Genomic DNA, 14,313 nt, shown 5'->3' on the forward strand with positions numbered 1-14,313 from the left:
TTGATTTTGTATGTTGGGGTTCATAGGTGGATTGTGTCTTTGATGACTCACTGGTCCATAGATTTCATATTTAGGATTTTTGTTTTTATTTGTATTATTTTGGTTTTGAGCTATTAGTTCTAATGGAAAATATAGTTTCTGTACTTGATGATGTGCATATCTAAAACATATTTTAAGTCGATTAAAACAGGACTTAATTGATCTCAAAAAGAAATTAAATTTAGAAAATGTCTTGTTTTAAAAAACATGCTTTGCTATTGACGTAACAATAGTGAAGCCACACGGCCTCCCATCTCAAAACTGAATGTGGCGCCGCTGGTGATGACCATTGCCAGGAAAGATCTTCTGTAGCAGTCTGTATTACAAGTGAATTTGAAGAAGCTTCTGACTGAAGACTGTTTTTTGAACACAGTTTTCTCCTGAAATCTACAATCGTCTCCTACTACAACAAACTTCCTTAAATCACAATCCATCCATTTTCTAACACCCTTGTCCCTAGTGGGGCCAGCAGGCTGCTGGTGCCTTTCTCCAGCCAACCTTTCAGCTGAGAGGCGAAACATTCGCCAGTCTGTCGCAGTCCTTAAATCACAGGATGTGCTAAAATCACTAAGTCAGGCCAGCTGACAGCTTTGCAACTAGTTAAAAATATAGTTAACTTTTTCACATTTAAAGAAATTACTAATTTTTTCTTCCAATATTCTCCCTTCTTTGCACTTTAGTTTTTAAATGTTCCTACTTAGAACAGCCTAAACATTATCTTCCAGTAATTGACAGCTAACATTGATATATTTGATGAAATTAATAAAAGTTAAATACATACGTCAAAACAACTTTCTTAAGATATTCCCAGCTTGTAACAGTTGTCGCTCCATGCTCTATATGTCAACAGAAGTTAGGGACTCTGTTGATGTTTTACTAAAACCTAACCAACGAATGTCTTTTAAAGAACTTGAATGTGGTGATGCATATCTAAAATCCAGCTAAGATGAACTTTAATCCATGTGCTAACGACTGCATGATGGACTTCACACATTAACTTGAAGTTCATACTTTCACTTTCCATTTCTTGGAAACCTGTGCAGAGACATGAATTCATCTGTTGTTGGTTATCCCCTGCAGTCGTGGCTGTGGTCTGGTAGAAACTCTATTTTCAGTCATAATGTTGTTTTCTCCAGTTACATACACATATATAGTAACTAAAGATATATAAACATACACAAACCTCTGCTCTAGATCTTACTGGGAAGTTTGTTCTTAATGCTGAATATTCCGGTGGCATTGTAATGTGTATCATCTGCTTATGGTAGCTAATCCTATTATTTACCTGAGCCAGCAGGAGCAGGTACCGTCAAAGATAACCCAAAGATTCCTGACAGAATCACAAGCAAGTGAATAAACAGCTCTGCTACATCCCACCAGCAGGTCAGAATTACCAAAGAAAATGAGTATGACCTTGTTTTTGTTTAGACACAAAATGTTTATCTTCATCCAAGTGTTGACATCTCTCCAATAGTTTAGGATCATTTCAACCGACTGAATACTTCAAGCTTTTAGTGGGAGATACAACTGGTTGTCGTCAACAAAGTAGTGAAATAATAGTTTGTATTTCCTAGCAATGGCCTAGGAAGAGAAGAGGTTCTAAAGTGGAGCCTTGGGGAACGCCAAACTTCAGAGGAGCAGAAGAGGGAGAAAAGTGACCTACGCAGACAAAGGTGCAGTTTCTGCCAAACAGGTAAGACCTAAACCACTGCAGAGTCATTCCCTTCGTGTCAGACTGCTTTAAGCGATATAATAAAATCTCATAATTCACAGTGTTAAAACCTGCTGACAAATCTAAAATGATTGAATCAGCAGGGTCTCCTGAGGTCATGAGTTGCTCTAAAACAGAACAAAGGTAAACGAGGGGCCTGCGGAGCTACAATAACGAAGAATTCAGACCAAAATACTGCAGTTTTACTTTATATAAGTTAATGATTTTAAACGTGATAAGGAATGATTTAAATGCATGATATCCTCTTTAAGGGCCTTCTCCAGATGGAGGTGGTCATCAACAGGTTCTTTAAGTTTCTGGATCATAGCAGATAAAACATTCATGTCTGGTTTTTATTGGGAAGCTGTTTTGATGGCTTCACACAGAGTGGTGACAGCTCTGCTGTAGGCTTGCCTTCCTTTCCATCCACCATCACAGTTCAGTTCTTTCACTCTCAGATCTGTGATTAGGAGCTTATCGGCTATCGTATCAAGGTTAGCCTTTAACCTTTAACCTTCTGGCTATGACACACCTGACTTCAGCTCCAGTTATTCCAGATTGTGTAAAAGTACAGAGTGGGCTGTATTCGTACTGAGGCTAAGTTACACACAGGTGGACTGTATTGCCATCAGGCAATGTGTTGCACTCAGAGAAAATGGCTGAATACTTTTGCACATCACATTTTTTCAGAATTTTAATTGTAAAAAATGTCTTCAATCACTTATTTTCTAGTTCAGTATTGTATACCACCATGTGTTAGTCTTTCACATAAAATTCAAAGGATTTTTTTATGTTTATAGTTGTAATGTGACAATATATGGGTATGAATACTTTTGCAAGCCTCTGTATTTTTGGCCCTGTTGACACCAGACATCTACCATAGGAGGTGCTTCAAAGAAGAACCTGAAGCACCTCCAGGTAAATCTGGATTAACAACTAGTCTCTGGTTTGGGAATGCCCTTAAGTTTCCAAGGATATGCCGGAGGAGGTTGCCGGTCGTTCCCGGCAGTAGTGGCCATGTTCTAGTAGAAACCAGTTCTCACACAGAGAAACTTCACAAAGAAAGACCGAGGCAGCCGAGTTTGAAACCACAAATTTCCTGCCTTGGAATCTCCACTCTATTCTGCTACCAAGTTCAACATTTAGACAAAGAACAACAAGCAACTTTCTTATCCTTGTTGATTGTTACGCCCTTGAGGGCTGCTACAGACTTTTTTTCAGATTCAGTTTGTGTCACTTCCTAAGACTGTTGCCCATTTTAGATACACCGGATGTATGAACAGGAGCCCTACTTAAACACCCTAACTGAAAGCAGCAGCACTTTGACATCTGAGCATCACCACTGAAGTAAGTGACTAAATAGTGCCGTGTTATTTAGCAATAGAAGTTTCAATTTCATTTTTACTTTTTGGTGTTTAACTTTCATCAAGCCGTGCTTGTTAACATGATTGCTTACATTACCGGATAATGTAAATTTATGAGCATTTAATATAAAAATGTAATTCATTTCCAAAATTCAAGTCTAATCTGCTCCTTTCTTTCAGGAGGAATCAGTTTATCCTAAAGATGGCAGGTAAGCGGGTTCCCATATCCTTTTAACCCATAGCAAGTTATTTTAAAAACTGTGGAAAACAACAGACATTTATTAAAGTTAACACCAATAGCAACCACAACAATCAGTGCCAATTGTTATAGGTCCTTCTGTCCGGCTGTAATTGTACGCTGTGGTTTCAGTAATAGTATTTCCACCAGTACTAAAAATAAAACCAAGACAGGAAATAAGAATCATTTTGGATTTTTACAGCAGTCAAATAGAACTTTATGAGTTGCAGAAAAGTTCATGCAAACATTTTCTCTGCAATGAAGCAGGTTCATATGATTGATCAGGGAATCTTCATTTCATTATTTAATACAGTTTATTTATTTAAGATTTGTTTATTTAACCCAATCACATTGTTCTCTCGTGTAATATTTTGATTTTCTTGAAATACCAGTAAAGTTTAAGTGTCAAGTTTCTAGAACCTAGAAGTGGACCATTTAATAATTTAGTAGAGTATTTCTAAGAAACTACATGGTTTTTCTTTTTTTAAATGTGGATATTTACACTTAAGATGTTATGAAACTTCAACGGCCAAAGCAACTGTTCATTGTGGTGCAGGCTTACTGAAAATGATTGACACCTTTGACCGTCCTCCTGACGCCTCTGCTGAAGATACCTACGCACGAGCAGGGACGTATGCAAATGGACCGGAGGACAAATCAGGGAAGCGTATTCCTGCAGCAGGAGTTTACGCTGAAGCTGGAGTTGGCAAAGCTCGGGCTGAATTCAGCGTGTTTGAAGCTGAAGCTAAAGGACCCAACGCCAGCGCAGGAGCTAGCGCCAACCCACTGCGTGCCTCAGCTTTTGCCAGAGCAGAACTGGCAAGTGCTTCTGCCTCCGCTGGTCCACTGAAGGCTAAAGTCGGTCTGGCAGTCGACACCGGGGCTTCTGTTAGTCCGACAGGCCTGGAAGTTCAACTGTTGGGAACCGGCTTCTCTATTGGAAGCAAAATGGGCGTGTCGTTCTTAGGCAATGGGTTTGAAATCAACCTGTGGTAGTCAAAACAATGTTTTTCTCATGATCATTCTTTGGACGTTATTTTATTGATATAACCATATATCAATAAAATAAGCAACATTTTCAATTAAATAAAAAAGTTTGGTTGCTTAATTATTGAATAAATAGATATATGGGATCATGAATAAAGATTTCTTTTTAATCTGTGTTGGAGCCATTTAGATAATATCAACTTAATACAATGTGTTATTTTTGTTATCTGAGATGTTTCTGAGAGCTTCCTGTGTTGCTCTACTTGAAAAAGATCTGTAATTTAATCCTGTTTAAGCTAATTACGTGGTGCCTTTCGATTGGCTGTTGACTAATTAGTTTATAAAGACTTCTCATTGTACAAGTCTTTTGACCGTCACTTGTTTGTTTTGAATCTGTATGTTTTTTTATTCCCTTTTATTAAAACCAGTAAGACCAGCATAACTGCTGGATTCAAGACCTCTTTTTGAATAAATGTGTCTCATACCACGGAGCTTTAAGGGGCTAATGACAGCTTGTCGCACTTAATATCTGTTATTTAGGTTGTTCAATCACCAGATTGATGCAATTTACTATTACAGCGATTAAGCTTTAAAGTGTTTCAGAAATCCCTGATCATTCATGAAACTTATGTTTTAAAATACTTACCGTGGACGCTGACGTTAGCCTGCTGCTGCTACATGTTTAGCACTGAGATGCTATGTTAGCCTTAGCTTCGCTGATTAGCTAACTCCTTTTAGCGCAACTTGAACGCAACAGTAGTCTTTAACGGCGTTCAATCATTTGTTTGTTGAAGCAGAAACTAACTAATGGGCCAAGAGAAGCGATTTGTTGCTTGTCCGTCAGATTTACTGTCCCCCCGTAAATCTGACGGAAAGGTTCCGAACGATTTTTTCCGTCTTTTTTTACGCGCCACATGTATGTAATTATGTAATTAATCAAAATTAACACAAATGTCCCGGCCCAACTTTACACTGACCTATAAAGCTTTTTTTTATTAACAACTTTTAGAGCTTTTTCCTAACAAATTTCCAATAGGTTGAATTCAATATTAATGCACAACTCAAAACAAAAAGCTGGATGCACATGAAAAATCTCACACTTGAGAAATTTTGGGACGCTAATAAAACCTTTTGAGATAATAAATGAATTCTTTCATATGTTTATTTCTGTAATGTTCAACATGAAGTACACTCTAACACTTTGAGACCCACAAAAATTTAATATAAAGATCCACAGATTCAAGTGAGAGTTTATAATCATTGTTTTCTACAAAGTCAAATACTAAGGTTCACAGTTTCACACCCAGACAAGCTGATCAGGGCTGCATGCGGATAGCTCCGTCCAGCCTGATGACCTCCCCGTTGATCATCGGGTTTTCCGCCACTGAGGTCACCAAGTGGGCAAACTCAGCGGGGTCTCCTAGGCGTGAAGGAAAGGGCACCTGGCGGCAGAGGAAGGAGCGCACCTTCTCTGGAAGGCTGGCGAGGAGAGGAGTGGCGAACAATCCTGCAGGAGGGATTGAGGAAATATTCACCATCAGGTTCACATCAGACTGTTGCTGCGTTTCCGTTGTAAAGAATCGAAAAACTTTACAGTGTTTCCATTAAGTAACAAAATGCCATTAAAATCACATGTGAATAAGCTCGTTAAACATGATATCACTGGAAATTATGGCGGCAATGGATATAAACACATACTGTATGAAATATATTCATATTTCAGTCATTGAGCTAAACTCACACAAAAACGTTTTAGAGAAAAAAAGTTTCCATTAAATGAGTTTAATGGAAACTCCAATCTGTGCAATTTTATGGTGAATAGCTGCATTTCCATTCATTATAGAATTGAGCAAATTGGAAATACAAAAATAAATTTGCTTAAAGGAAAGAAAAAGTTTTTGTGCTAGAATGAGGTGGTTTTTCACCCGTATCAAAATTAAGGTAAGAAGAAGAAGATGATGTCTTGGCTTCTTCTTCGTCGTTTCTGCCAGTAGTAACATCCGGTGGTTCAAAAAGAAAAAAGAAAAGAAATGTTGCTATTGTAGTTTTGCGAAATACATAAATTTCTACATGGCAGAAAAAAAATCTCATCTCTAAACTTTTTATCAAAAAACATGACTTTATTAGAAAATATTGTAATTCCACTAAGCAAATTTCTTTTCCAATTTGCACAATTTTATAGTCAATAATCTTGTTTCAATTGACCGTATAAATGCGCAAATTGGAATTATAAAAATAAATCTGCTTAATGGAAACATGGCAATTTCTAAAAAAAAAAAAAAGAAGGTTTTTGCAGAAGGATGAAGTTGTTTTATAGCTGTGTTAAAATTGGTGTTTTTCTCAAGATTGCATTGGAAACGCTTTTGTCGCACCATCGAGTCATGTGATCAACAACCGGATGTTACAACCAGTGGAAAAGATGAAGAAGACAACAGGATTCTTGATGTCTTCTTACATTAATTTCCATACAGCTGAAAAAATACCTCAAATGCCTAAAACAAAACCTTTTTATCAAAAAACGTGTTTTACCAAAATTGCCATGTTTCCATTAAGCAAATTTATATTCATAATCCCAATTTGCGCAACTATATGGTCAATGTGCATAAAGTTGAACAAATTGGAATTACGAAAATAAACTCGCTTAATGGAAACTCGCATATTTGACTAAAATGTTTTTGAGCTGAGATGACAAGTGCTAGAGCTCTTACTGAAATATGAATACATCTCTCATAACTGTTTACATTCATTGCCGCCATGTTTTTAAATGATTTATCACATGAACAAACAGATCCACATTTTGATGTGCAATGATGGAAAAAAATATAATGTTTACTGATTTTCACAATTATTGACTGTGTGGTGTCTTTTATGACTTTGAACTGCCTTCTTGCTGAAATGTGCTGTACAAATAAACTTGATTGATTGATTGATTTTAATTGTGTTTCTTATTTAATGGAAACATCGTAGGTCAATAAAGTTTTGTGCACATCTGTAATGGAAACGCAGTTACAGGAAACACAATTTATGATGCAGATTTGTTGTCCTAACACCAACCAGGAGCGATTGTGACGACTCTGATGCCCATCGGCGCCAGATCTCGAGCGATTGGGAGCGTCATTCCAACGATGCCGCCTTTAGAAGCAGAATATGCCGCTTGTCCGACCTCAAAGAGAGAGAGAAGACAATAAACCTGAGAAACGGAGCAGCAGCCGGGTTCTGTAGCTTCAGGTGACGGATGTAAAGCTCCACCTGTCCGTCGAACGCTGCCACGCTGGCGGTGTTGATGATGCAGCCTCGGTGTCCGTCTGCATCCGGCTCGTTCTTCCCCATCTCCCCCACGGCGAGGCGGATCACGTTGAAGGTTCCTGCGATATTTACCTGCAGCAGCAGCAGCAGCAGCGGAACGCGCATGAATCAGAAAACATTCACTAACAAGATGTTTGAATGTCTTCTTCTTATTCTCCTCACGTTGATGACATGCTGGAAGTCCTCCAGGCTGTGAGGGGCGTTCTTCTTGAAGTTGTACGTTTTTACAGCCACAGCGATGCCGGCACAGTTGACTGCCAGGTCCAACTTCCCGAACTTCTCCCGGGCCAGAGACTTTAAGACTAAAGTTGGTCTGGCAGCCGACACCGGAGTTTCTGTTGGTGCAAACGGGCTGGAAGCTAAAGTGTTGGGAACCGGCTTCACTATTGGTGAAAGGCCGAGCGTGTCCCTTTTTGGCAGTGAGCTTGAATGCTGCGTGTCATAGGTCAGAAAATGTTTTCCATATTTGCTCTTTTAAAAGTCCCCTTACATAGATTAAAATCAAAACAAATTCTGTCCCCATATTAACCAGTTTGTCTGATTTATGATTTATGAGTGTTTATCTACTTTTGTCCACGCTCACATAATCTGCACCTAAAATGATTTGTTTCTGTCAGTTCTGTCAAGTTGCAAAAGACAACCAAACAAATGCATTTTTTATTTTACTTTTCAATTCATTTAAATTTATATAATTGCCACTGTAACAGACAACTTGTTCAATACTTTATGAAATATTTTTATTTGACTTGATTATTGTGAATATCACAACATTCTGCAAAGAAATTAGGCTATTAGTCCAGTTGTTACTGCTTACTGAATTTCAAATATTCCAAAGGATATGTAATACCCAGAGATAAAATACGTTTTACATGTCTCTGCCTCTTTACGATGTACACATTAACCCAAAGGCAATACTTTTACTTTTACTTTCATTTTCCCTGAAACATCTGCTTATAAATTAGGGTACTTTCCTGGTCGTGTTAGGAAAGTACCTCATAACTGGAACATCTGTAATACTGATTGTTGTTGTGATAACTGTTGGTACAGTTATCTTCTTTTAGATCTTATTTTGTTTCAATTTCAGTTTACAAATATAAATTTATAAAGTTACTGAATGCAAATTGATGATTTAATTATAAGGATCTCAGAATAAATCCCAGTTTTAAACACACCAACTGCAATGAAATATTTGAAATATATGTACTATCAATAAACTGCTACTTAATTCAATTATCTAATTGGTCTAATATTTGTTTATTTTAATTTATTTGCTTTCAGTTGATTTTGTATGTTGGGGTTCATAGGTGGATTGTGTCTTTGATGACTCACTGGTCCATAGATTTCATATTTAGGATTTTTGTTTTTATTTGTATTATTTTGGTTTTGAGCTATTAGTTCTAATGGAAAATATAGTTTCTGTACTTGATGATGTGCATATCTAAAACATATTTTAAGTCGATTAAAAAAGGACTTAATTGATCTCAAAGAGAAATTAAATTTAGAAAATGTTTTTTTGTTTTAAAAAACATGCTTTGCTATTGACGTAACAATAGTAAAGCCACACGGCCTCCCATCTCAAAACTGAATCTGGCGCCGTTGGTGATGAAAATTGGCAGGAAAGATCTTCTGTAGCAGTCTGTATTACAGTGAATTTGAAGAAGCTTCTGAATGAAGACTGTTTTTCTAACACAGTTTTCTCCTGAAATCTACAATCGTCTCCTGTTTTGTTCTCATTCGAGATGAGATTATCGCAGTGGCAAACCGAGCAGAAACGTTTTCTGACTCTGCCGTTGAACGGACTTTAACGCAATCATGTAGCCAGATAAAATAACTACACTGTTACTACAACAAACTTCCTTAAATCACATCCATCCATTTTCTAACACCCTTGTCCCTAGTGGGGCCAGCAGGCTGCTGGTGCCTTTCTCCAGCCAACCTTTCAGCTGAGAGGCGAAACATTCGCCAGTCTGTCGCAGTCCTTAAATCACAGTATGTGCTAAAATCACTAAGTCAGGCCAGCTGACAGCTTTGCAACTAGTTAAAAATATAGTTAACTTTTTCACATTTAAAGAAATTACTAATATTTTCTTCCAATATTCTCCCTCCTTTGCACTTTAGTTTTTAAATGTTCCTACTTAAAACAGATTAAACATTATCTTCCAGTAATTTACAGCTAACATTGATATATTTGATGAAAATAATAAAAAGTTAAATACATACGTCAAAACAACTTTCTTAAGATATTCCCAGCTTGTAACAGTTGTCGCTCCATGCTCTATATATCAACAGAAGTTAGGGACTCTGTTGATGTTTTACTAAAACCTAACCAACGAATGTCTTTTAAAGAACTTGAATGTGGTGATGCATATCTAAAATCCAGCTAAGATGAACTTTAATCCATGTGCTAACGACTGCATGATGGACTTCACACATTAACTTGAAGTTCATACTTTCACTTTCCATTTCTTGGAAACCTGTGCAGAGACATGAATTCATCTGTTGTTGGTTATCCCCTGCAGTCGTGGCTGTGGTCTGGTAGAAACTCTATTTTCAGTCATAATGTTGTTTTCTCCAGTTACATACACATATATAGTAACTAAAGATATATAAACATGCACAAACCTCTGCTCTAGATGTTACTGGGAAGTTTGTTCTTAATGCTGAATATTCCGGTGGCATTGTAATGTGTATCATCTGCTTATGGTAGCTAATCCTATTATTTACCTGAGCCAGCAGGAGCAGGTACCGTCAAAGATAACCCAAAGATTCCTGACAGAATCACAAGCAAGTGAATAAACAGCTCTGCTACATCCCACCAGCAGGTCAGAATTACCAAAGAAAATGAGTATGACCTTGTTTTTGTTTAGACACAAAATGTTTATCTTCATTCAAGTGTTGACATCTCTCCAATAGTTTAGGATCATTTCAACCGACTGAATACTTCAAGCTTTTAGTGGGAGATACAACTGGTTGTCGTCAACAAAGTAGTGAAATAATAGTTTGTATTTCCTAGCAATGGCCTAGGAAGAGAAGAGGTTCTAAAGTGGAGCCTTGGGGAACGCCAAACTTCAGAGGAGCAGAAGAGGGAGAAAAGTGACCTACGCAGACAAAGGTGCAGTTTCTGCCAAACAGGTAAGACCTAAACCACTGCAGAGTCATTCCCTTCGTGTCAGACTGCTTTAAGCGATATAATAAAATCTCATAATTCACAGTGTTAAAACCTGCTGACAAATCTAAAATGATTGAATCAGCAGGGTCTCCTGAGGTCATGAGTTGCTCTAAAACAGAACAAAGGTAAACGAGGGGCCTGCGGAGCTACAATAACGAAGAATTCAGACCAAAATACTGCAGTTTTACTTTATATACAGTAAGTTAATGATTTTAAACGTGATAAGGAATGATTTAAATGCATGATATCCTCTTTAAGGGCCTTCTCCAGATGGAGGTGGTCATCAACAGGTTCTTTAAGTTTGTGGATCATAGCAGATAAAACATTCATGTCTGGTTTTTATTGGGAAGCTGTTTTGATGGCTTCACACAGAGTGGTGACAGCTCTGCTGTAGGCTTGCCTTCCTTTACATCCACCATCACAGTTCAGTTCTTTCACTCTCAGATCTGTGATTAGGAGCTTATCGGCTATTGTATCAAGGTTAGCCTTTAACCTTTAACCTTCTGGCTATGACACACCTGACTTCAGCTCCAGTTATTCCAGATTGTGTAAAAGTACAGAGTGGGCTGTATTCGTACTGAGGCTAAGTTACACACAGGTGGACTGTATTGCCATCAGGCAATGTGTTGCACTCAGAGAAAATGGCTGAATACTTTTGCACATCACATTTTTTCAGAATTTTAATTGTAAAAAATGTCTTCAATCACTTATTTTCTAGTTCACTATTGTATACCACCATGTGTTAGTCTTTCACATAAAATTCAAAGGATTTTTTTATGTTTATAGTTGTAATGTGACAATATATGGGTATGAATACTTTTGCAAGCCTCTGTATTTTTGGCCCTGTTGACACCAGACATCTACCATAGGAGGTGCTTCAAAGAAGAACCTGAAGCACCTCCAGGTAAATCTGGATTAACAACTAGTCTCTGGTTTGGGAATGCCCTTAAGTTTCCAAGGATATGCCGGAGGAGGTTGCCGGTCGTTCCCGGCAGTAGTGGCCATGTTCTAGTAGAAACCAGTTCTCACACAGAGAAACTTCACAAAGAAAGACCGAGGCAGCCGAGTTTGAAACCACAAATTTCCTGCCTTGGAATCTCCACTCTATTCTGCTACCAAGTTCAACATTTAGACAAAGAACAACAAGCAACTTTCTTATCCTTGTTGATTGTTACGCCCTTGAGGGCTGCTACAGACTTTTTTTCAGATTCAGTTTGTGTCACTTCCTAAGACTGTTGCCCATTTTAGATACACTGGATGAACAGGAGCCCTACTTAAACACCCTAACTGAAAGCAGCAGCACTTTGACATCTGAGCATCACCACTGAAGTAAGTGACTAAATAGTGCCGTGTTATTTAGCAATAGAAGTTTCAATTTCATTTTTACTTTTTGGTGTTTAACTTTCATCAAGCCGTGCTTGTTAACATGATTGCTTACATTACCGGATAATGTAAATTTATGAGCATTTAATATAAAAATGTAATTCATTTCCAAAATTCAAGTCTAATCTGCTCCTTTCTTTCAGGAGGAATCAGTTTATCCTAAAGATGGCAGGTAAGCGGGTTCCCATATCCTTTTAACCCATAGCAAGTTATTTTAAAAACTGTGGAAAACAACAGACATTTATTAAAGTTAACACCAATAGCAACCACAACAATCAGTGCCAATTGTTATAGGTCCTTCTGTCCGGCTGTACTTGTACGCTGTGGTTTCAGTAATAGTATTTCCACCAGTACTAAAAATAAAACCAAGACAGGAAATAAGAATCATTTTGGATTTTTACAGCAGTCAAATAGAACTTTATGAGTTGCAGAAAAGTTCATGCAAACATTTTCTCTGCAATGAAGCAGGTTCATATGATTGATCAGGGAATCTTCATTTCATTATTTAATACAGTTTATTTATTTAAAATTTGTTTATTTAACCCAATCACATTGTTCTCTCGTGTAATATTTTGATTTTCTTGAAATACCAGTAAAGTTTAAGTGTCAAGTTTCTAGAATCTAGAAGTGGACCATTTAATAATTTAGTAGAGTATTTCTAAGAAACTACATGGTTTTTCTTTTTTTGATTGTGGATATTTACACTTAAGATGTTATGAAACTTCAGCGGCCAACGCAACGGTTCATTGTGGTGCACACGTCTCTGTTGATGAAAAAGGATTACTGAAAATGTTTGATACCTACGCAGGAGCAGGGAAGTATGCAAATGTATCGGAGGACGAAGCAAGGGAGCTTCTTCGTGCAGCAGGACTTAACGTTGAAGCTGAAGTTGGCAAAGCTGGGTTTGAATTCGGCGTGTTTGAAGCTGAAGCTGAAGGACCCAACGCCAGCGCAGGAGCTAGCGCCAACCCACTGCGTGCCTCAGCTTTTGTCAGAGCAGAGCTGGCAAGTGTTTCTGCCTCCGCTGGTCCACTGAAGGCTAAAGTCGGTCTGGCAGTCGACACCGGGGCTTCTGTTGGTCCGACAGGCGTGGAAGCTAAAGTGTTGGGAACCGGCTTCTCTTTCGGTCGTAAAATGGGCGTGTCTGTCTTTGGCACTGGGCTTGAATTCAACCTGTGGTAGTCAAAACAATGTTTTTCTCATGATCATTCTTTGGACGTTATTTTATTGATATAACCATATATCAATAAAATCAGCAACATTTTCAATTAAATAAAAAAGTTTGGTTGCTTAATTATTGAATAAATAGATATATGGGATCATGAATAAAGATTTCTTTTTAATCTGTGTTGGAGCCATTTAGATAATATCAACTTAATACAATGTGTTATTTTTGTAATCTGAGATGTTTCTGAGAGCTTCCTGTGTTGCTCTACTTGAAAAAGATCTGTAATTTAATCCTGTTTAAGCTAATTACGTGGTGCCTTTCGATTGGCTGTTGACTAATTAGTTTATATAGACTTCTCATTGTACAAGTCTTTTGACCGTCACTTGTTTGTTTTGAATCTGTATGTTTTTTTATTCTCTTTTATTAAAACCAGTAAGACGCAAACATAACTGCTGGATTCAAGACCTCTTTTTGAATAAATGTGTCTCATACCACGGAGCTTTAAGGGGCTAATGACAGCTTGTCGCACTTAATATCTGTTATTTAGGTTGTTCAATCACCAGATTGATGCAATTTACTATTACAGCGATTAAGCTTTAAAGTGTTTCAGAAATCCCTGATCATTCATGAAACTTATGTTTTAAAATACTTACCGTGGACGCTGACGTTAGCCTGCTGCTGCTACATGTTTAGCACTGAGATGCTATGTTAGCCTTAGCTTCGCTGATTAGCTAACTCCTTTTAGCGCAACTTGAACGCAACAGTAGTCTTTAACGGCGTTCAATCATTTGTTTGTTGAAGCAGAAACTAACTAATGGGCCAAGAGAAGCGATTTGTTGCTTGTCCGTCAGATTTACTGTCCCCCCGTAAATCTGACGGAAAGGTTCCGAACGATTTTTTCCGTCTTTTTTTACGCGCCACATGTATGTAATTATGTAATTAATCAAA

The 14,313-nt window shown here is 37.7% G+C and overlaps 1 protein-coding gene across 1 annotated transcript; it reads right to left on the bottom strand.

Annotated features, from left to right (window-relative positions):
- Positions 1–5,483: 5,483 nt before the first annotated feature.
- LOC116717849 (3-hydroxyacyl-CoA dehydrogenase type-2-like) lies at positions 5,484–8,119 on the bottom strand (the record flags this gene model as incomplete). The annotated part of the gene is made up of 4 exons (XM_032559495.1): positions 5,484–5,846; positions 7,394–7,502; positions 7,589–7,717; positions 7,808–8,119. Coding segments are annotated over 4 exons (741 nt in total), but the record flags the coding sequence as incomplete, so codon positions are not given.
- Positions 8,120–14,313: the final 6,194 nt, after the last annotated feature.

This window comes from Xiphophorus hellerii, chromosome 1 (genome assembly GCF_003331165.1).
Source record: "Xiphophorus hellerii strain 12219 chromosome 1, Xiphophorus_hellerii-4.1, whole genome shotgun sequence".
NCBI lineage: Eukaryota > Metazoa > Chordata > Actinopteri > Cyprinodontiformes > Poeciliidae > Xiphophorus > Xiphophorus hellerii.